The following is a 21,743-nucleotide window of genomic DNA, read 5'->3' on the forward strand; positions in this document are numbered from 1 at the left end:
AGGGGTTACTGTACAAATTTTAGAAATATTGGTCAAAACTATCAAAATCCAATATGGCTGCCAAATCCAATATGGCCACCAAATACTGTGTGAACTGTATGAGAGAAATAAAAGACTCAGTTTCCCTAAAAACAAGACTGAACCTCCGAATTTCTTGCATTACCTTCTAAAGGACCAGGAAAATGTTCTCGTATGACAAACTTTGATCTGTGAGGTGCATTCTACTTTAAACTAAGACTTGCCAAGAATTACGATTATATCAGACATCTCCACCTGTAACTTCAAATTAGTTTAGTTTGAATTCTGGCATGTAATTCATTCACAGTATTAAATGTTATTTTTTTTAAACACATCAAGTTTAATGTAGTTGATTTTGAATATAGTTTTGCTGAGAAATACAAGTTGAGATCATTGTTGTCTCTGAATTAAGTGCAGTCTGCTCAATATTATTATAATTGGTCTGACCATGGGGGCTTTCTTTTGAAAATGCCACTCTGTGACAGCTTGGGCATCTATTTACGAGTCTGTAGTATTAAATCATGCAGGTATAATTGCAACTTTGTTTCAGTGAAGTGATACTAAACTAAAGGCTACCAGACACAACACTTGTGATGTCAAAAACATTTGGCGTTATCTCAGACAATGAACACAGTGTCTGTGAAGTTATTCAAAACATAATCTGTCTTTACCTACTAAACTATGCCAGGTGTGCATTGCAACTAAGTACCAAATACAGTTAACGTTGAAACATGTTACAAGTATTTTCAATGACATTAAGCAAAAGGGGCAGAAAGGTGGTTCACTTTAATATAATGATGTTGCATAGTCTAGGTTGGACAAAACAGTGATCGTGGTTGTAGTGGTGTTACTATACTGACTCCCTGTGATTGAACCTTGGAGAACTACTTTGAAGCTCTTGGCCCATTTGAGACAGAATTTTCTTTGACCGGCCCAATTCCTGGTTGAGTGTTGTACAGACTGGATGAGTTGGCTGTGCCTCACTCTCATGACGAGTGTGAATTTGGAGGATATTTCAGCTTTTGGGGATGGTTATTTGCACAGCTTATAGGTACTGTGCATTGGGAGAACATTGACAGTCCCCACAGTCTTGATAGCCAGTTTGCAACAAAGACTTGAATGAATGGAAAATCTGTAGCATTGTGTTATGTCTGTGTATGTATATATGTGTGTGTGTGTGTGTGTGAATCAATTGCCAGCGCAACAATTTTCAGAACAAAATACCACAAAAGCATCTACAATATGCATGAACATTGTTACAGCAAATTTTTATTTCCGAGGCACATTCTACAACATCCCGTACAGTTAGACATATTTTTTGCATAATCTGAATTGCTATACACAGTTAATGAGATTACATCATTTGCAAAAGAAAAATATACCAAGGGGACTAGTGTGCTAGACACAAAACATAGTAGATGGCTGGATAGTTATGATGGTAACACTGTTAAACTTATCATAGATCGAAAACATGTACACGTGTTCAGAATAGATTCAAGTGTACAACAAATAGCAAAGTATACAATAATTATGTAATATTTTATTTCAATATTAGTTTCCAACATGTATCGTCAATTATACACACATTTTTACCACAGAGGTAGTCCTTTCTTCAAATGCCAACTATAGAAATAGATGAAATGATTAATTTGAATAAATATGCATGGGAATCAAAATAAAAGTTAATTAATCTTCAATGTAGTAAGAATTTAGTTATTTATATATTTATTCTTAGATATATTGTTGGTGAAAATCCTGGCCCATTCTTATTTCAATATTTTTCTACACACAAAAACTCCCGTACAGTTAGACATATTTTTTGCATAATCTGAATTGCTATACACAGTTAATGAGATTACATCATTTGCAAAAGAAAAATATACCAAGGGGACTAGTGTGCTAGACACAAAACATAGTAGATGGCTGGATAGTTATGATGGTAACACTGTTAAACTTATCATAGATCGAAAACATGTACACGTGTTCAGAATAGATTCAAGTGTACAACAAATAGCAAAGTATACAATAATTATGTAATATTTTATTTCAATATTAGTTTCCAACATGTATCGTCAATTATACACACATTTTTACCACAGAGGTAGTCCTTTCTTCAAATGCCAACTATAGAAATAGATGAAATGATTAATTTGAATAAATATGCATGGGAATCAAAATAAAAGTTAATTAATCTTCAATGTAGTAAGAATTTAGTTATTTATATATTTATTCTTAGATATATTGTTGGTGAAAATCCTGGCCCATTCTTATTTCAATATTTTTCTACACACAAAAACTCTCTCTGCAGTGCCTTCCAGGTGAAAATGCCGTTCACAAGTGAATTTTGCGTCTTCAAACATGGAAACTGCTTTCTCCATTCCCCACATGTTGCCTAGACCAAAGCCACCATCAAAGTATAAAGACACTGGCATACAATGCATCAAACTGGCAACATAAAAAATAGAAGCTCCTGGGTTATCTAAATTATCGGATAACTTAGTGTGGCTATCAACATCTATCACAATGAAATACCCTTCACTCTTGAGCACTCTATAACACTCTTCCAATGCCAAATCAGGACGAGCCTGGTCGTGAATTGAATCAATAGATAGCAGAAGCTTGAATTTTTCTGACCAATCAGAGGGAAGCTTGGCAGCATCGTAACAGCAATAGGTCAGATTTGAAAGCTTTAACTCAGCTGCCTTCAACTGTGCTTCCTGCATTTCTGCTTCAGCGAAGTCTATGCCATAGAAGGTGCTCTTTGGGAATGCTTTCGCTAATTCGAGAATAGCTGTACCCTTGCCACATCCAATATCACAGACACTGATACCAGATTCTGCAATAAAAAGGAAAACAGTCCAGTGAGTGTGCGATTATTCATGTGTTGGCATTGATAACGATTGTTTTAACTGTATCAACTGGACAGGATATTATTTATTTAGAAGTGCAAAGTACAAATAAGTATGGGAAAGTAGTTCTCGTGCAGTACGAATTATGTTATTTACATTTCGATGATGGGTGGTAATCGGAGAAGGATCTAAATACAGTGATACAACTTGCATGATTAAATTTTGGTATTACCTAAGTTTGCCATGACGTCATCCATATCTCTAATGAAGTCAGGAACACTGCCAGAAAATCTGGTAATTGAGATTTCGTTCATTAAACGACTAAAACTCTTATAAGCAGAATAAGGAACACCTGTAAAGTATATTTAAAAAATAAATTAGATTCTGAATCGCAGTCTCATCCTTCGGGCATCCATATTTAATTCTGTTTCTCATCGTAGCACCTTAGAAATATTAGGTCAGTCGGTTAAAGAAATTCGTTTTTAAGGCAAGTGTTCATGTTGAGTTCATCTGACAAACAGCGGCGTGATTTTTTTATCCTGCCGTTGAGGGCGTCAATTTTGTGACACCCTCAGTTTTCATGCTTGACCTTATTTCGATTGAGAAGATCGTATAGTTGGTATATAGTTACACAGTTACATGAGCATTTCCAGGCATTATCGGAGCTGTTATCATCCCTTTCCAAAAGACTGGACTTACTTACATATCAAACTTGTATTCGGATAAGTACTAACATTATAACCAATATCGATTGAGACGACACACGCACACACACACACACACACACACACACACACACACACACACATTAGGCAGGTAAGGTTTTACCACTAGGTCCTTCAGGATCCATACAATGTAAAACATCGTTATAAGCTTCACACATTCCAGGCACCATTTGCACTAATCTGGAAACATTTGCGTGTGCTTGTCCCCCAAGGAGACAGTCCAAACGTGATGGAGATATAAAATAAGTTTCTTCCTCAGGGTTGTAGTCAATGATTCTCCCAGTGACCATGCCTGCAAGCCACTCTCGTACATATCTGCAGAAAACAACAAAACACGATTTTATTGTTACTTAGAACATCTCACACTAGACTATGGTAAATCTCTTATATAGTTACAGGTTTTCATTCTAATGTCTTATTGCAATGATTTGTTTATTTTCAACCATATAATTTATTACATACACTGACGTATGTGTGATGTTTGAATGCTCATTTTCATTAAAACTATCGTCATTAGTAACGGTTTTGTGAACAGGTACTCTAGTTACTATTAGTTTAGTTCCTATACAGTAACGTTACGATTTACACTTCCACTGACAGTATAGTCGAAGATGTTACTCTAGAAGTCCCGAGATGCGATTTAAAATTCATCCACAGCCACCCACACAGTCATTAACATAATGTCATTTTTAATCAACCAGAAATTCTAACCACTAACACAGTCCCTCATAAAGTTAGGGTTTATTGGGGCAGTTATGTAATGTCCAAATATGGTATATTTGTCAGCTCAGGATGCTACTTATACACTGTTTACGTCACTATAATAGTTGGGGTTCACTGATTGGATGAACAACTGTTTGTGTTGATTGAGGGACTTTGACTAGACGTGGTTTAGTTAGAAACCACGGTGGCATTCAGACTAAGTTACTATGCGTGTAGTCATTTTCGCTTCATACGACCTCTCTCTACACATATTGTCAAACGGACACATTTCATTGAAAATGTAACTAAATGTCCTGCTGGGGAAATGATGGACAGCGCATGTCAGTCATAATCAACCACACACTGGCAGGTGGTTGTAATTGGTAAATTCGTTCAGTTTACTACAAACGCAACATCCAGTCACAGGGGCTCGAAATATATGGCAAGTCGAGTAGGCCAAAAAGTACAAATTTTGAATTTGCATTTTATTTCCTGAATTTTTTATTTTAGTTGTACGATTTTATTTTTAAATATATTTCTCCGCTTTTTAAATATAATTTGTCTTATAAACATTTCAACTCTTCATTTTATTTCATTTTATTTGTGATTTCTTTTAAATTTTCATTCAGGATTTTAAAAAGGATAAGAAAACTTTTTCTTCAAGATTTTTTGAAATTTTGTTTCCGGCTTTGGACCACTCAATATCCACAGCAGGGATGTGGAGTAGCTCTTATATGGCCGACTCCGGATTAAGGCCTACTAAACTTTTCAGAAAGTTATGTGCACCTTCTTAATAGAAATAAATTTGTAATAAAAGAGCCAGGAAAGTACATATATTGTTATGGCCTTGAGACTCAGCAGTGACCTGACGTCCCATTCCCTGGTTGAAGAATGTGAGTTGCCTACTTTGTAGTCTTAAGAATGTGCGATACAACGGATTTCATTCACTCGTACGCACCCTTTCAAGATCTTTACAAACGTACCAGGTGCGTGACTAAATGACGTCCGAGTGTAATCCAAATCTATCCAGAGATGACATGATTCGTTTTTTGACGTAATTTCAACGTTTTTAAGCAATCAACATTTATAAATACATGACATTGTAATTATGAAGTTGTTTTTTGGATTTTGATATCGATTTTTGGACATTCGTTTTTTGAAACTCGTCGAAAATCAACACTTGATAGATTGGGATTTCACTTGGACGTCTTTAGTCACTCGTCGGTACCCATAGTGTTTGGGAATCAAACTATCAATATAGGCCAAACTGACCTTTCTTTCTTGTTAGCTTCTCGTGCAATTTCACTGGACGTTTTCGGTTCCCCAAGCCTCGACATAGTTTGAAACAGACCTGCTGCTGAACCAATTGCTAGGCCAATACTTAGGAACCCTGATGACAACACCCCATGGATTCTACTCTTAAACTCCTCATTCGTTTCTGGTTTTGCTTCTTTTGATGCCATTGTCAGATTTTGATGATACAAATCAGCTATATCGAAAAAATGAATAAAAATGAATTTAAAAAAACACCCCCAGCTATATCGAAGGTATTGTTTATTGATCAACTGTAAACAGTAAATCAATCAAATGTCTTATTAATACATGCATGATACACATGTACCTCCATATATGCCTTTAGCTGTCAAAATGTTGACTCAGAGTTTGACTATGGCGCATCATTGGGGCCTTTATTATGTACAACTTATTTGATTCGTCTCAACAACTTATTTGGCACCTCGACATCTTATTTGATTCGTCTCAACTTATTTGGCTCCTCGATAACTTATTTGACTCGTCTCAACAACTTCTTTGGCTCCCCGATAACGTATTTGCCTCGACAACTTCTTTGGCTCCTCGAATCAAATAAGTTGTACATAATAAAGGCCCCAATGATGCGCCATAGTTTGACATATACAGGATTAACAGTCATCTACCCACAGACAAGTCTGTACTCAATCTGTTTCTTACTTGTCTGTGCTCTACCGGAGCTAATATTAAAGTTTGTGCAGAGTGATAACCACCTCCTTGTCTGTGTTCCTGCTCCTCTTATCAGTAATGGATAGTGTAAGACAAAGGGGATTGACCTTACATTTGTAGTTCAAGTAAAAACAGCTGTCCCTCAAGCAAAGTCACAAACCATATGTCTGAACATAGACCCTCACCAAAGGGAAGCCTCCATGGTCTGAAGATGAAATGCAAGAGTCTTGCCCGGACCAAAATGGTTTGCCAAAATTACAGACGGAGAAAAATAAGTCATACTACTGCACCATGGCTGTAGTAGTGACTGCACAGTAAAATATTTAAGGGGTGGGGCATAACTGTTACCTTTCAAAGAAACGGTAAACATTAATTAAAAAAAACAACAACAAAAAAACAAACCGAATTTTACACAGGTCTTCATATGAACTAGACTATAAGATACGTCTCGCTGCAACGTGCATGCCGTACGTCCCCATCCGAATGTGTACACTTTTATCTCAGTATTATCATCACCTAGCCTGGCAGGGACAACACAGTGTGTACTTTATCACCACTCAACCTGGCAAGGGGTGACACGGTGTGTACTTTACCCATAGACCCTATACGAAATGTGTAGGGTCATAGACCCTCCACGTTGGTGGAGGGTCTATGGTAGGGTCTATGTTTTATCCTAATCACAGGCAAGTACTTGTCTGTGTCCTAATCTAGTCTAGCGAGGGTGAGATGGGCTAATCCTCAGACCATTATGGTCTGAGATTCTGAGGCTAATCCACAGACGATTGTTTCCCGAGATATATATCAGAACATTTCTATCAGAATACAATAAAATGTCGATAATATTGACGTATTTAGCGAAATGTTTATGTTGAAAGAAGTAAAATTACACTTGTTTCTATGATCGCGCAAGTCCACCACCGCGAAATAACAACAAGCGCTGTGGGTGGACTTGCGCGATCATAGAAACAAGTGTAATTTTAGCCCTTTTATATACAGTTGGCTAAATACGTCAATATTATCGATCTTATCGACATTTTATTGTATTCTGATAGAAATGTTCTGATACATATCTCGATAAACAAGTGCCTCCTGTGGGCTAATCCTGCCAGAACTTATCGGGCATATTAAGTATACAATAGACACCGGTGGAAAGATAAGCAACGCCGCTCCGCCTTGTTGTTTATTTTTCCACTATTATTGTCTATTGTACATGATGTATACGTATTGCCCGCAAGCGGGATACAGACGTTCGTGCCACGCTATCAGCCAGCACTTATCGTCTGTACTATTCTATGGGACTGTGCCTGCTAGATCAAAAGGATTTAGGTCACTCCTTGACCTTGTGATTAGAAGTTTAAACATAGGTCATTATTATGTAGATTAGAAAAATCAAAATAGACAGATTATGGTGATACTTGTTAATTGTTTGTACTTGATAAAATACTAGACTTTGGCCAGGAAACTTATGTTTACTATTGACGTAAAATTAGGTGGCTGGTCTCATAAATCAGCATTGAAAGGCAAAGATCATAGTCAGTTTGAAACCTATTAGAACATAAAGGTATTTTATTGGCTGCGCTGCAACCCAATCTGGTTGCTGATGTGGGAAATTGGGTAGATTAGTAGAGTCGTGGTTAAGAAGCATGATAGGGCTGAACATCACACTACGTATCTTACAATGTACTCCTTGTACTATGTGAAAAGAAAAGTGTAAAGTATACACGTACCTACCTAGTACCCCGGCTAGCGGTATTCTGCAGATCGGTTGAATGGCACACGCTGTAGAATACCCACAACCCTCTCTGATTTGTATGCCTGGCTGTTTAATCTAAGACCACCACCACTTGGTGGTTTGAGGTTAATAACCAATAACCTCCGAGATAGGTAGTGGTTTTAATAACAGTTTTTATTTCTTCTATTACGCCTTACGAGAGGAGTAAGAGAGACAATTAAGAGTCTTTAAAAAATATACACATTCAAAGAATATATAAGAGCATGGGGTCTGGGATTTATCAGCAGGGCGGCACACTCCAACTATACCAGTGGGTAAGTACCCCCCCCCCCCCCATCCTGTAAAATATCCATTTTTGCCCAGAATTTAACTATCATGCTGTCTGTATACGTTCCTAGCTGTCATTAATATTACAATTTACACCGATAAGCTGTAATAATCACTTGGAGCCCAAAGATGGAATACGACAACACGTATTTTACACGGTACTTCATTGGCATAATTACGGGTGGGATTTAGTGTATCTAAAAAGGGGACATTTTCAAATATTTCGTTGGTCAACTTGTGGATTCACTGGGTGATATAACTTTGGCCTCAGACCACTATCGAATATTCCCTACTCTTGCAATTTCGCCAAGCCTACTTCTCTGCTCTCTGGCAAGCTGCACTGTACATGTCAAGCCCCTCTGTCTGGTTCGATAAATTAATAAATGTGATGGTAGTGGATACTAAAACAGTAGCAAAGCATAGACCCTGCACGAAAGTACCATGTTATCAAATTAGATACACTAATAGCAGGATAGGTTCTAGCCATTACAATGAAGCATAAAATTATGTATCAACGAAAATAGTTTTCATGCCAATTTCATCTCATTTGAATCTGTTTTGTTTTTTTAGATACTAATACTCAGACAGACAGACAGACAGACAGACAGACAGACAGACAGACAGAGTCAAACAGAGAGTCAGTCAGTCAGTCAGTCAGACAGACAGATGCACGCACACACATGAACACATTCGCGCGCAGACACACACACAGGGTCATAATCTCACCTTATTTGTGGGGGCGTAAAATTAAAGCTGCTCTAACTGCAACTGGAACACTTTTTTGAAAAAAGTTTGTTAGATAAAATAACTTAGTAGTAATAAGAAAACGGCAATCTATTACGTGCCCCTGTGATCTGGATGTCAGCTCACTTGTGACGCAACACTTGGCACACTGATGGTATTCCAACAGCCACAATACCACAGGGAGCCCAGGAACGGTGTTACAAACAAACAAACAAACAAACAAACATACACACGACAAATGAATAAGTAAGTAAATAAATATAGTAAACATATTCATGGGGTATACTAGATATGTTTTTATACTCATCACACACACACACACACACACACACACACACACACACACACACACACACACACACACACACACACACACACTTGTGTGCTGAGTATAACAACATGTCTAGTATACCCCATGAATATATGTTTGCTTTTTTGGTTTTATGTTTGTTTGTTTGTTTGTTTGTTTGTTTATTTATTTGTCGTTTTGTTTGTTTGCTTGTTTGTAATACGGTTCCTGGGCTCCCTGTGACAATACGACTGGAGAGGAGCAATTACTTAAAATACAAATTACCTGATGGATCGGTTGTATTGTAATTCGACAATGGCATCAAAAGAAACAAAACCAGAAACGAATGAGTTTAAGAAGTAGAATCCATGGGGTGTTGTCATCAGGGTTCCTTTGCATTTGCCTTGCCGTCGTTTCAGCAGCTGGTCAAGCTATGTCAAGGTTAGGGGACCGAAAACGTCTTGTGAAACCGCACGAGAAGCTAACAAGAAAGAAAGGCAGGCATATTCATCAATTTTACTTAAATTCCTAGGGTTCATCTGGTCAAATCTGTGTTAGGAGACAGTCTATGACGTAACAATGGATATATGACATTAGCTACACAAAAGTAAAAAAGTAAAAAAGAACTGTTTCTGGTCAGTCTTTTGTTTCGTGTTTGTCCAGCCCATGCAGTCTGTAGATCGGGGGGGGGGGGGGACACAAAAATAACCCTCCATACTTCAGTGAAGGCAACTGCAGAGCCAATCATGAACAAGCAAATGGCATCTGCCAGATATACACACTTGCTCTAAAGTTCTAAATAAAAAGAACAGTAACTGCCATAAATAGTAGATTGAATGACAGGTTTGTCCTCTCTTAGTATGTCAATTGTACATATTGTGACCACTTCGCATGTAGGAAAACATAAACATACTTATTTGTCTTTAAATTAGTCTTTTGTTGATGTTTAATTTTGTCAGTATTTATTTATTGTTTGTTTATGTTGCTGTTGTTTATGTTTATATTTGTTTGTTTTATATACACAACTAACTAAGCCGTGGTTCACTTTTCAAGGGACCTTTTTGGCTGGCAATGAACACATTCACAAAACAATCTTTATGTGCATGTATGTTCCTTTAATACCGCAAAAGGAAAGAAAACATTTATATAATTCAGTCCCTGTACAAAACATCCAGATGTTGTACTTCTAGACATTATAAATATATCATGCATAGGTAACAATTCTTTACAAGTAAAAAAACTCTCTTTTGATACATTCTGACATGTATTCCTGGTTACTCTTACATCATTATCTCATACTGTCCCATCATACAGGTGGACATGTAAATATGTAAACACATGCATTTGTTGAGTTATGACTGTTTAATGCCAAGGGTTTATATCTTGTCCATCAATGAATATATACAGCTTTCCTTTCGTTACACAAATGAGTAGTGTTTCAATGTCCACATACAAATGTTTGGTTCATCAATATTTTTGTAAACCGACCATGTCCACATGCTGACAATGCCATATCTGCTTACATGCTCATACCCTATCCACATGTAGTCCATACCATATCAACATGCAGCACACACCATGTCCACATGTAGTTCATAACATGTCTACATGTAGTTCATACCATATCCACAGGGAGTCCATATCATGTCCACATGCAGTCCATACCATATCAACATGCAACACACACCATGTCTACATGTAGTCCATACCATGTCCACTTGAACCAGTATGTGAACATGCAGCATCATATCATGTCTACAAGCAGTCCATACCATGTCCACATGCAGTCCATACCATATCAACATGCAGCACACACCATGTCCATATCATGTCCACATGCAGTCCATACCATGTCATCATACAGCACACAGTGTCCACAGTCCATACCAAGCCCACTGCACACACCATGTCCACATGCAGTGCATACTATCATCCACTTGCAGTCCATAACATGTTAACATATAGCCCACACTGTGTTCTTGTGCATTCAGCCAATATTATGTTCACAAACAGCACATGTGTGGAGTTATGATTTAAACCCTTAACCATTCAGTCTAAAGGGAAACATTTTTGTAAATCAACCATGCAGCCCACTCAGTGTCCACATGCAACTCAGGGTTTTTGTTATCTTCCTACCATTCTATTTTCATGCAAATGTTCTGCACTCTGACTTGGTATTAATCTCATACAATCCTGCCAAAACACAAATGTGTGGTGCATTGCATTGCTAACTGGTTATCATACTTTATACTGATCTATTCTGTATACAGGACACAGGAGCTGTGTCTTGTTGGAGTGCCTACTAGGCCTGTCCACACAATAGTACATATATATATGTATCATGTATTGCTTTAAAGGAAGTCATGTCAGGCTTATTTCTGTCCACGGTAAGTACTTACACAAGATCAGTGTGCCCTCTTATGATAGCCAAATTTTGTTGTTGTGAGTCAAAATAAGAAAAACTGACATTTCTTGTGAGTCACCACATAGTAAGAGATACTAAGGGAACACCAAATTTTAGTTTGTTACTAGATATGGTATGCATCAGTGACATGTCAAATAAGCATTAGAGGGCACACTGAATATGATATGGGAGTGATGAAATCAGACCTTGGTAACTTACTCAACATTAGAATCTTGTAAAGATGCCCTACTGTGCTTGATATGGTTTCAGCTGTTATTCAGATTTCCAGCAAGGGTTTATGGGAAAAGTTCTGGTGATGACATCATGTTAAAAACAATCTGTCTTGACAAATACAAGTGTACTAAAGGCTGGGACTAAAGGCAAACTTTACCTTTAATATATTATATTATATTATAGACTCGATTGTGACTATTGCTGTTGAAACTGTTATTTTACACCTAACATGACTGCTACAAACGAGTGTGGTACGGAGTGAATTCTAGACTCTCAAATGTTTAATTGTCAAGAAGTTGCTGGTGTCATTTTATGAAAACTTTGAATGCCGAATGTGATTGTCTTCTTTGCATCTGTAAATGAATGATAATATTCTTAGATATGATAGTAATAATCTTTATATTCATAATGGATAGCCCTTATGATATCAATAAAGTTAAAACTAATTTTCAAAGAAACCGAATGAGAACAAGTCCTGGTAAACTTCAACTTGAAATTATTAATTGAATTCTTTGGATGTTTGGTGCCATTTTAATTTGTATACATTCTGCAGATCAGATATTAGAGAGTTAAGGGTGTGATACATTTATGCAACGTTCTCAGCATTCTGCTTCCAAACTCATCCAATTTGTGTTAAAACGATTGTCGTTCACCACAGTCTCTTTTTAAAGCACTGTTCCAGATGCACCATTGTTGTAAATTACAATCTACTTTTATGGCACAGTCCAAAACATACTTTTATTTTCGATGTGCCACAGAAGAAAAAATAAGGTCTGGTTTGCAAGAATGGCCAATATTGTACAAACTGATTCATTCTTGTATTAGTCTCAGGTACAGACACACAACACAGTGATGACATGTGCATTGCACATTAATAACTTCATTCGACAAAACAACTCAACACAGGTGAGATGGGTTAAGTAACAATATTTATTCAAGCTTAAAAATGTGAGCAAGCACAGAAAAATAGCATACATTTATATTGCACTGTGTGACTTGTATTAACTTAGGGACAATCGCACAATGTCACACAAGCTCAACAAGATAACTTCATTTGTTAAGGGGGAGGGGGTATGGCATCATTGCAAATTGCTGAACTTCATGTTCACACTTCTATTAAAACAGTTTTCAAAAATGTTCATTTAGGGGGAGGGTTTTGTCCTAAACGATATTCGTTTATTGAGCTTGTGCAACATTGTGCGACCGTCCCTTATATAATACATAAACTATAACAAAACACAACATCATTCATTGTTATTTCAATTCAGATTCACAAACCGCTTTGTATGAACAAATAGTAGTATTGTTAGATTATTACAGCACAAAACAATATATTGTCTTTGGGTAGAGTGCAACTCGACAATAGGTCCTCGATTAATACATATTGTGCCACTTTGTAGCATAATTCTACAACCCTTTTTAATACCACTACTGTTGCTTATGCAACCTTTAACACCCAAGTAACGTGATTTCATAGTATGCCATACTCATTTATAACATTCACATAAAGTGTACAATTGCAATGTTTTAGATATTACTCCCCAATGTTTTTCTTCATTCAGCCAAGGAAAAGACAAGTGACCTAAGGGGCACTGTCTCTATGAGTCACTAGATGAGTAGTAACAAAACCTGAGGCAACAAGTATTTGCAACTGAATGAAGAACAATATTGGAGAATAATATTATTATGCCTCAGCATTTAAAATTTATTTTCAAAAGTAGGTTAAAAGAATGGTGATTTAGGAACATTTTGGCTTGTATTTTGAGCATCGAGAACTAGTGACATAGACCCTGTTGCCGTGATGTAGAACAAGCAGGGTATATACTCTATATTTTCTGTTCAAAGATAATAACTTGGCTTGTGCATGGTGCAATAGGCAAAGTAAGTGGTCCTTCTGATGTAGTGAAATTGTAAACAATTTATTCGTTGTGTGTACAATGAGGAAAAGATAACATCACAACTAAGTTGTTTTAATTTTATATTGAGCTATCCATCAGATCTAGCTACTGTTTAAAGACATCTCAATCTAAACATTGTAATCATTGATGAGTTCCTAGTAACATTTTTTTACAGATTGATTGTTTAACATGACCACTTACTGGACTTATGAGCAAAATTGCTGTTGAAACTGTGTTATTTTACACCTAACACGACTGCTACAAGCAAGTGTGGTATGGAGTGAAATTGCTTTACTTGAGTGTTATGGGTTGTAAGTTGTTTGGTTTGACCAAAATAACAATATACTCACTTTCAGTGATACAGCAAACTAAAGACTGTCTGCTTTATCTACACAGGTTTAGATAAAACATAGAAACAACATATTACAAAATAACACCTACAATATTGTGTACTGGATATACATTTTCACCTGGAATATGGATATACAGTATCCACTTACAATAATATGCACTGGATATAATATCCACCTAGAATACTGTGTACTTGATATACAATATCACCTACAATATTGAGTACTGGATATACAGTATTCATCTAGAATATTAGGTACTGGATATACACAATATCCACCAAGAATATTGTGTACCGGATATATACACAATATCACCTAGAATAGTGTGTACTGAATATACACAAGATCCACCTAGAAATTAGTATTTTGTGTACTGGATGTACAATACCACCTAGAATATTGTGTACTGGATGTACAATACCACCTAGAATATTGTGTACTGGATATACACAATATCCACCTAGAAATTAGAATATTGTGTACTGGATGTACAATACCACCTAGCATATTGGGTGACATACTTGGTGAAATTTCCATACTTGATTCATATGTATGAATCACTGTAAGTTTTTGAAATGTGTTTGTATTCCTTGTATACTGAGAGACCACAGCATGGTCTGTTACTGCCAAAATGCTGCAATGATTGCACTACGGCACTTCTCTCTGTAGTGATGTCATAGCTATCTAGCAGTACCCCTAACACTTCTACTCCTGACCTAGTGTACAAGTATTCCTTCAACACTATGTAAACTTTCTTGCCTATCCTTGTAGCACTTAAAACATCCACACTTCTAGTACTATTGTATGGGATTTGCATGGATTGTTTCCACTGCATCGTTGATATGTCCAACACCCATAAATATGGTTCTAATCCATTGGTTAGTCCTAGGATGTACAATTCTAAGTCCTTCAGAAATGCGGCTTTGAAATGGCCAATGTTTGGTGGCGGGTGATACTTTGAAATTAAGTACCACTGATTGAGATCAAGTAAGAAGAAATGCATTGTGTCCACACTACTATCACCATTTATGACAAGTAATCTGTGTTTTTCCTCATATGGAACTGCTATTGGATTGCCCATACTATCTAGGAGTGGTACCCCCTCATTCCATGTATCAGTATCAGGGTTGTATATCTCTACATCATCTAGGTGATATTTCCCCACACTGAGACCCCCCATGCAATATATCTGACCTGACAATACACATGCTGCATGATTCCATCGCTTGATCCTCAAAGGGGCTTTTTGTGTCCATGTTTTAGTGATTGGCGAGTATTTCCATAAGACGTTACTTTCTTGCGATAGACTCAATGTATCCTCCTTTCCTAGGACATACAAATCGTTATTCAGAGTAAGCACTATACAGGATGTTAGAGACATAGGTACTGACGCTATCGTATTCCATTTCCCGGTATCGGGTCTATACGTTTCTACATTAACGCCCTTACTTCTGACGCCTGTCTTACTGCTACATTGTTGTCCTATCATTACAAGGGCGTCAACTGTAAGACTAAGTCGTGGCGTATAACGAGAGCTGTTTCCAGCTTCTGCTGAGAGTGGTGGTTTATCATAGTCTTCTTCAACATACTTACTAGCATTTGGAGACTGTAAAATCTGTGGCTGTGTCGTCTTCATCGTTTCCAGGTACTTTTTATCGATGAAAGGGAAACGCACGTGACTCAAGACCTCATCAGCATCGGATTCTCGTGACTTCTCGCAGCTGATCCACTTAATAACAGCATCTAAGACTGTATCTTCCTCGTGTATGTCAAGGTTATCATCAGATATTACTTGGATAAGGTGATACTTGGATAATGCTAGGAAATCCTTCGATTTGTACAACTTTGAGAAGTGAGCAATAACCATCTTGACAGCTGCTTGATCAATTCTTGGACTCAGAAAAGCAGGCGACATGCCGAGTATCTGTAAACAGTTTGATGGCGTCAACTTCTCGAGGAGAGAATTGGTACAGATTTCCAATAGCTTATCAGAGTGTAGTTGTAAATAATTTGCTGTGACGAGAACTTCTTGCATGTTACTAGGTTGTAACACAAACCTTGATGTGTAGATGAAGTCAAGCAAGATATCAAAGATGTCCGACTGAACCTCACTGAGACAGATTCGCGTAGAACATTTCTCATGCATCTCACTCGTGAACATGGCTTTGAAGTACTTGCTACAACTTGCAAGCATAGCACGGTGGCAGGGAAACTCTCGACCTTGAACTTGAATCACTGTGTCTGTTAAGTAAGAAGTTTTTCTCATTCCATCTAACCTGGAGACCAGTCCTTCAGCGTTGCTAACATCGCAAAAATGTCGCCAGTCTGAAGATCTCATTTTTGAACGTTTGCTAGTACTGAAATGTTCACATGCCTTCAGTAAGGAGCACAGCTCAAACTTCTTAGCAATGGTTTTAATATCTGTCAGATTGCGTCGAACAATTTTGATATTTGACGTGTAAATGTAATCAATGACTTGACGGACACATTCGGCTTTGACATCGGTTAGTGTAATGCTATCGTGATTGGTCCATGATTTTTCGTCTTTTTGAATTTTAGTACTACCGGCAGCTACTAAGACAGCTTTATGGCAGGGAATAATTTTATCAGCAACATGAATACTGAAGTTAGTTAGTTCTTCATTCTCTCTCATTTGATTAAGTAATGTTAAGACACCCGAGTGATGACCACATTCAGTAATGACTAGTTTATGACGCCTGTTTCGCTGAGATGATGTGACATTACCCATGTTTGCTTGCTTGCTGTTTTATTGAACCAACAGTGGTGAAATGAGAGTATATAAACTGATGTCCATTGACTGTAATGTAATGAGATGAGATGACATTCCCATGTTGATCACATGTTTAAAAGCTTGAGTTTGATTGGATACCGAATGAACACACATCAAAGGAAGGTTTTACATGAACTCATGAACTCATATGGTGATACTTGCAGGATAATTGTACATGCTGTATGTCAATGATGTGATGAGAATATCTTCTTAAACTTATGTTGTTTTTTTGGAGGATATACAGGATCTTATGGGCTACTCAAGTGCTTCGTGACATCCATACCAGTTAGACAACATTTCCAAACTTTTATCCACACTGTATTTTGAGGAAATGGTTCCATGTCAATTCAGTAAATGAGTGTGAATTATCAACCAGTTTTGTACCTCAGTGGGCTTTTTCAAGAAGCTTGAATTACATTAACTGTTGTATGGCAATATATACGATGAGGGGTTATTCTGTGATTGACTGGTTTGTTAACATACCCCTCAATGACGTGACATTTATTGCCAGGTGTACATCATCAGCAGTCAACCTATAAGAAAACAAAACACATGGTTATCTTTGTCAACTGTATCAACAACTTTTATAAAAAATACTGCATACCTAGATTCTTTGCTATGAGAAAATTCTGTGGTTCTATACATCTAAGGTATTCATCTAGCTCATTGGGTGAATCACCTCATGTATACAAATGTAGCTGCTCCAACTATATACTGTGGAGCATAAAGTAAAGAGCGCCACCAATGTTCAGAAACTGTATAATAACACTGGGCTCCATGCTCATTGCTGATAATGCTAAAGATTATAAATTTTACATTTGCCTAAAGACTTGCATGGAGTGAAAGTAGTGATAATATTTCACATTGCATACATTTTCTATGTAGGAAAACAAAGTGAAGGCATTTTTATTGATAAAAAATCTCAAACAAACACCCACTTTTTTCACTGTAAAAACTGTAAAATGTCTACTTCAGATTTGGGATTAGAACTTGGGTGTGAACAATACATGTAATTCACTAATTGTCTGATTAGCTATAGAAAAATTGATCCTGAGCAAAAGAATGATTCTATACAACTGCAGACATCAGACCATGGATGAACTGAACCTGTCACAAACAAGGAAAGTAAACGGCTGAACTGGATGAATAACATTTGGCACAGCATGTATTGGAAGTACAGAAAATTAATTGTATTACATTCGATCATATGATAAGAAGGTTTATCGCCACTTTATATGATAGTTCACATTCACAAACAAATTTCCAGTTCCCCTTGCATTCCATGTACACATAAAGATCGAGGCCATAAAACTGTTCTTATCAAACCATGGTGTGTAATACAAGTCTCTGATGTTCCAACAAAGTATTATTAATCCAATTCAGTTGTTTACTTTTCCTTTTTGTAACAGGTTCCATTTGTCAACGGTCTGATGTCGGCAGTTGTAATCCTTACGGCTCCACGGATAAGATAGTACTAATGCAAGAACCTGGGATTGAATCACTGGCCTTTATAAATTCAGTTACACTACAATGTGCATTGTAGTAACACCTTGTCATTATAATATTATATTATGTTGATCAGGGAAATAATTACAGCTCTCTTTCTCTGTTTATGATTTAGAAACAGATATCTTTAAAACAAATTCCTTGTATAAAAAGATAATACTTTATATCAGTTTCAAAATCCCAGATGGAAGAAAAAACCTATGTTTAAACAATTTTATTATCTATCGGTATAGCTAGTTACAGGATATGAAAATATAAACATACATTCAACCAATAATATAGACTGTAAAATCGTTGTGTTGTTCAACCTGCAGGGTTCTTAGTGTTGGCTGATAGCGTGGCATGAATGTCAATATCTTAATAAACTACCAGTAATACTGTACCACTCAGAGGACTGTTGTATCTAGGCAATGATGACAGAGTTGTTGGCAATTTACATAAATCTAGGGTATTTATGATATGATATGATATTAATCTTTATGGCCAGCATATGGGTTTTGCAGACCGAGGTTATCCAGCAGAAGGACACCACCTTGTAAGCTGTACTGAGCCGTACTACCACAGTCCATATCCAGGCCAAATAAGGTTTTATCATATATTTAATTCATGAAGTGCTAGAATATACTTGAAATAAATACTTTACATATTTTTTGTAAAAAATGAGATATTAACAAATAACTGCCATTAATCAAATGGATTTATATAGCACCAAACTCCAATATATAGTAATATTCAATGATGCTTAACAAAGTCTGAGTTGAGTTGTTAGTATGCTCTGCTGAACAGATGTCTTGATGTGCTTATGGGCCAAGTAAGGTCATTGGATAAAGTGTGTCAGGACATGATGCAGAAAATTATTGCATGCATAGAGCTAGCAATATTTCCATAGCAACACTTAAAACATGATTAAAAGGATGTAGTATTTACAATGCAAAGACACATTTCTTGATGAAAATTGACTGTTTTGAAAATACACAATTGATACCATATCTTTGCTCAAAGTATTGAACCCTAGTAATAACAAACTGAAGGATGAAGAAATCTTATGAAAATGTGTAATTCCTACATATTTAAAGTGGCCATATGGATGAGGATTGGGTGTTTATTTTGGATTTTTAATTTATAAAACAATGTTATCATTGCGTTCTACTTGAAAAAACCCTGTAAAAAAATATTGACAAAGTATGTGTTTGTGACTCAATACATTGTAAAATGCTAAAAAAATGAGTAACAAAGTTTGTTATTGTGTGTACAATAACAAACATTTTACACATGTCACTCTTTTGCAATATATTGAGTTACAAACACAGACTTGGCATATGGTTATTTTACAGGGATTTTTCAAGTAGGAAGCCATGATAACATTGTTTTATAAATAAAAAATAAAAAATAAATACCCAATCCTCATGGATATGACCACTTTAACAAGTTTAAGGAAGCCCATTATCAAGAACAAGTCATTTTCTCCTAGTTACTGCACTGTGTAACAGTACATGTATCTGTTTCAGAAAGGCTGACAAAGATGTTTACTGATAAGTGCTATTATATCATCAGGAGTCAAGAGTTCATTGTCCTGTCAGAGTACATGCTTCTGATCTGTCCTCAGACAAAGGATTATTTACATAATCATACATACCATGGAAAGTGCTACTGTAACTATGATACATGTAACCATAGTTACATGATTAAGTACAGGGGGTTGAATGTGCCTACAATGTGTTAGTTGGTTGGTTCTGTCATCAGTGTTTTTAGGTGTGGGAAACCTGGTATTCGTAATGGAAAGGGGTAAATCTTGTAAAACTAGCGTAGTTCCCATATATATATTGTAACATAATTTTGGTGGGGAACCCCGGTAAAATAACTGGGGAACTTTGGCAAGTTTTACCTATTTATAAACACTGGTTATGGTTGTTTTTCTCAGTTTGACTGTCCCTACAGTATTCTATTTTTAGTTTCATTGTGTTCCATACTTGAGTGACCATAAAGAGTGTCATGACTGATGTGTCGTCTAAGCCAATTTGACACACCAGACACTCAGCAAATCCTATGCTAGTATCTACATGTATATACATACATTCATCTCCACCATATAGTCAAATGGATTTATCTTGTGCAGCATTCTGTTCTTACCACCAACAGCACTAATTTAATGTTATTGGAGCATTGCTATAAATTTGATGATGTCATCGCATCCTTATATGACTTACTTTCAAGCTAGCAGTTAGATTTGCAGTAAACTGAATGAAGTAACCAATTACAACTGCCTGTCACTGTCAGTCTGTCTGTGATTATCTGATAGATTACTCCTGACATACTGTTCACCCTTTCCCAAACAAGAGATTTAGCTGGTAGATTTTGGTAGAATTTGTCCGTTTGACTAGATGTGGAAAGAGAGATATTAGAAAACAACTACACATATAGAAACTAGACTAAGCAACACTTTATGAACCGTCAAAATATAATGATCCCTGATCATGGTGGTGATGGTGGTGGTGGTGATGGTGGTGGTGGTGGTGGTGGGGGTAACTCACAAGAAAACCAGGTTTCTACCATTTTGACCCACCACAAAATTTGTTGTCATTCATTAGCAGGGTGTACACTGGTCATGACCTATTTACAATACGGTATTATGACAGCACTTTGAGCACATATTATTAAGATGCTTACAGTGTTTTCATAATACTATTTCTCACCCTGGCACATGGCATAAGGCACAGAGTTCATAAAAAGTGCAATGTGCCCAACAGCTGTTAGATGCATTGAGTTAAAGGATTACAGTTTACATGTAAATGTAGGCATGGAAAATAGTTGTTTGTAAGAGCTATGAAGTTGATCCAAAACAAAAAAAATGATCCTATCAAATACTTATGGTTCTACTAACATTCACACCAAGATAACACTTATGTGAGAATCTATGCCTGAACCCCTGGCCTTTAAGATTTTGGATTTGAGCCAGCAAACAATTTTATCATCCAAGCATGATCTAAAGTGATGTCTGCATGTCATATATTTGTGGCTATTTGTTACTTTAGTCATAGACCCTCCACGAAGAGAAGGGTCTATGCTTTAGTGTACCTTAATTCCCATACCTACCAATATTCGTGGAATAGCGCTATTTGAGGACTTTGTGAGAAAAGATTATAGTTATTAAAAAATGTTAGGTATCAAAACTATTTACAATACAAGCATTCATA

At 36.6% G+C, this 21,743-nt stretch overlaps 2 protein-coding genes across 2 annotated transcripts; both read right to left on the reverse strand.

Annotated features, from left to right (window-relative positions):
* Positions 1-1,780: 1,780 nt before the first annotated feature.
* On the reverse strand, positions 1,781-8,024 carry LOC144448293 (S-adenosylmethionine-dependent methyltransferase Rv2258c-like). The gene is made up of 5 exons (XM_078138483.1): positions 8,003-8,024; positions 5,567-5,783; positions 3,696-3,907; positions 3,100-3,219; positions 1,781-2,854 (listed from the first exon to the last, which is right to left on the reverse strand). The coding sequence occupies exons 2-5, from the start codon at positions 5,755-5,757 to the stop codon at positions 2,286-2,288; spliced, it is 1,092 nt and encodes a 363-aa protein (XP_077994609.1). The 5' UTR covers positions 5,758-5,783; positions 8,003-8,024; the 3' UTR covers positions 1,781-2,285.
* A 2,504-nt stretch (positions 8,025-10,528) lies between these two features.
* LOC144448292 (kelch-like protein 7) lies at positions 10,529-17,528 on the reverse strand. The gene is made up of 3 exons (XM_078138482.1): positions 15,846-17,528; positions 14,250-14,287; positions 10,529-12,354 (listed from the first exon to the last, which is right to left on the reverse strand). Exons 1-2 carry the CDS (start codon positions 16,999-17,001, stop codon positions 14,268-14,270), a joined length of 1,176 nt encoding a protein of 391 aa, XP_077994608.1. The 5' UTR covers positions 17,002-17,528; the 3' UTR covers positions 10,529-12,354; positions 14,250-14,267.
* Positions 17,529-21,743: the final 4,215 nt, after the last annotated feature.

The sequence above is a fragment of the Glandiceps talaboti genome, chromosome 17, assembly GCF_964340395.1.
Source record: "Glandiceps talaboti chromosome 17, keGlaTala1.1, whole genome shotgun sequence".
NCBI lineage: Eukaryota > Metazoa > Hemichordata > Enteropneusta > Spengelidae > Glandiceps > Glandiceps talaboti.

Excerpts from the sequence above, each read along its gene's own strand:
- LOC144448293 (XM_078138483.1), bottom strand. The coding sequence starts at position 5,757 with ATGGCATCAAAAGAAGCAAAACCAGAAACGAATGAGGAGTTTAAGAGT. Across the intron at positions 3,908-5,566 it reads GAAGCTAACAAGAAAGAAAG|ATATGTACGAGAGTGGCTTG; the intron begins GTCAGTTTGGCC and ends TGTTTTCTGCAG. Across the intron at positions 3,220-3,695 it reads GGATCCTGAAGGACCTAGTG|GTGTTCCTTATTCTGCTTAT; the intron begins GTAAAACCTTAC and ends TATACTTTACAG.
- LOC144448292 (XM_078138482.1), bottom strand. The coding sequence starts at position 17,001 with ATGGGTAATGTCACATCATCTCAGCGAAACAGGCGTCATAAACTAGTC. Across the intron at positions 14,288-15,845 it reads TTTACAGTCTCCAAATGCTA|ATAAAGCAGACAGTCTTTAG; the intron begins GTAAGTATGTTG and ends AAACCTGTGTAG.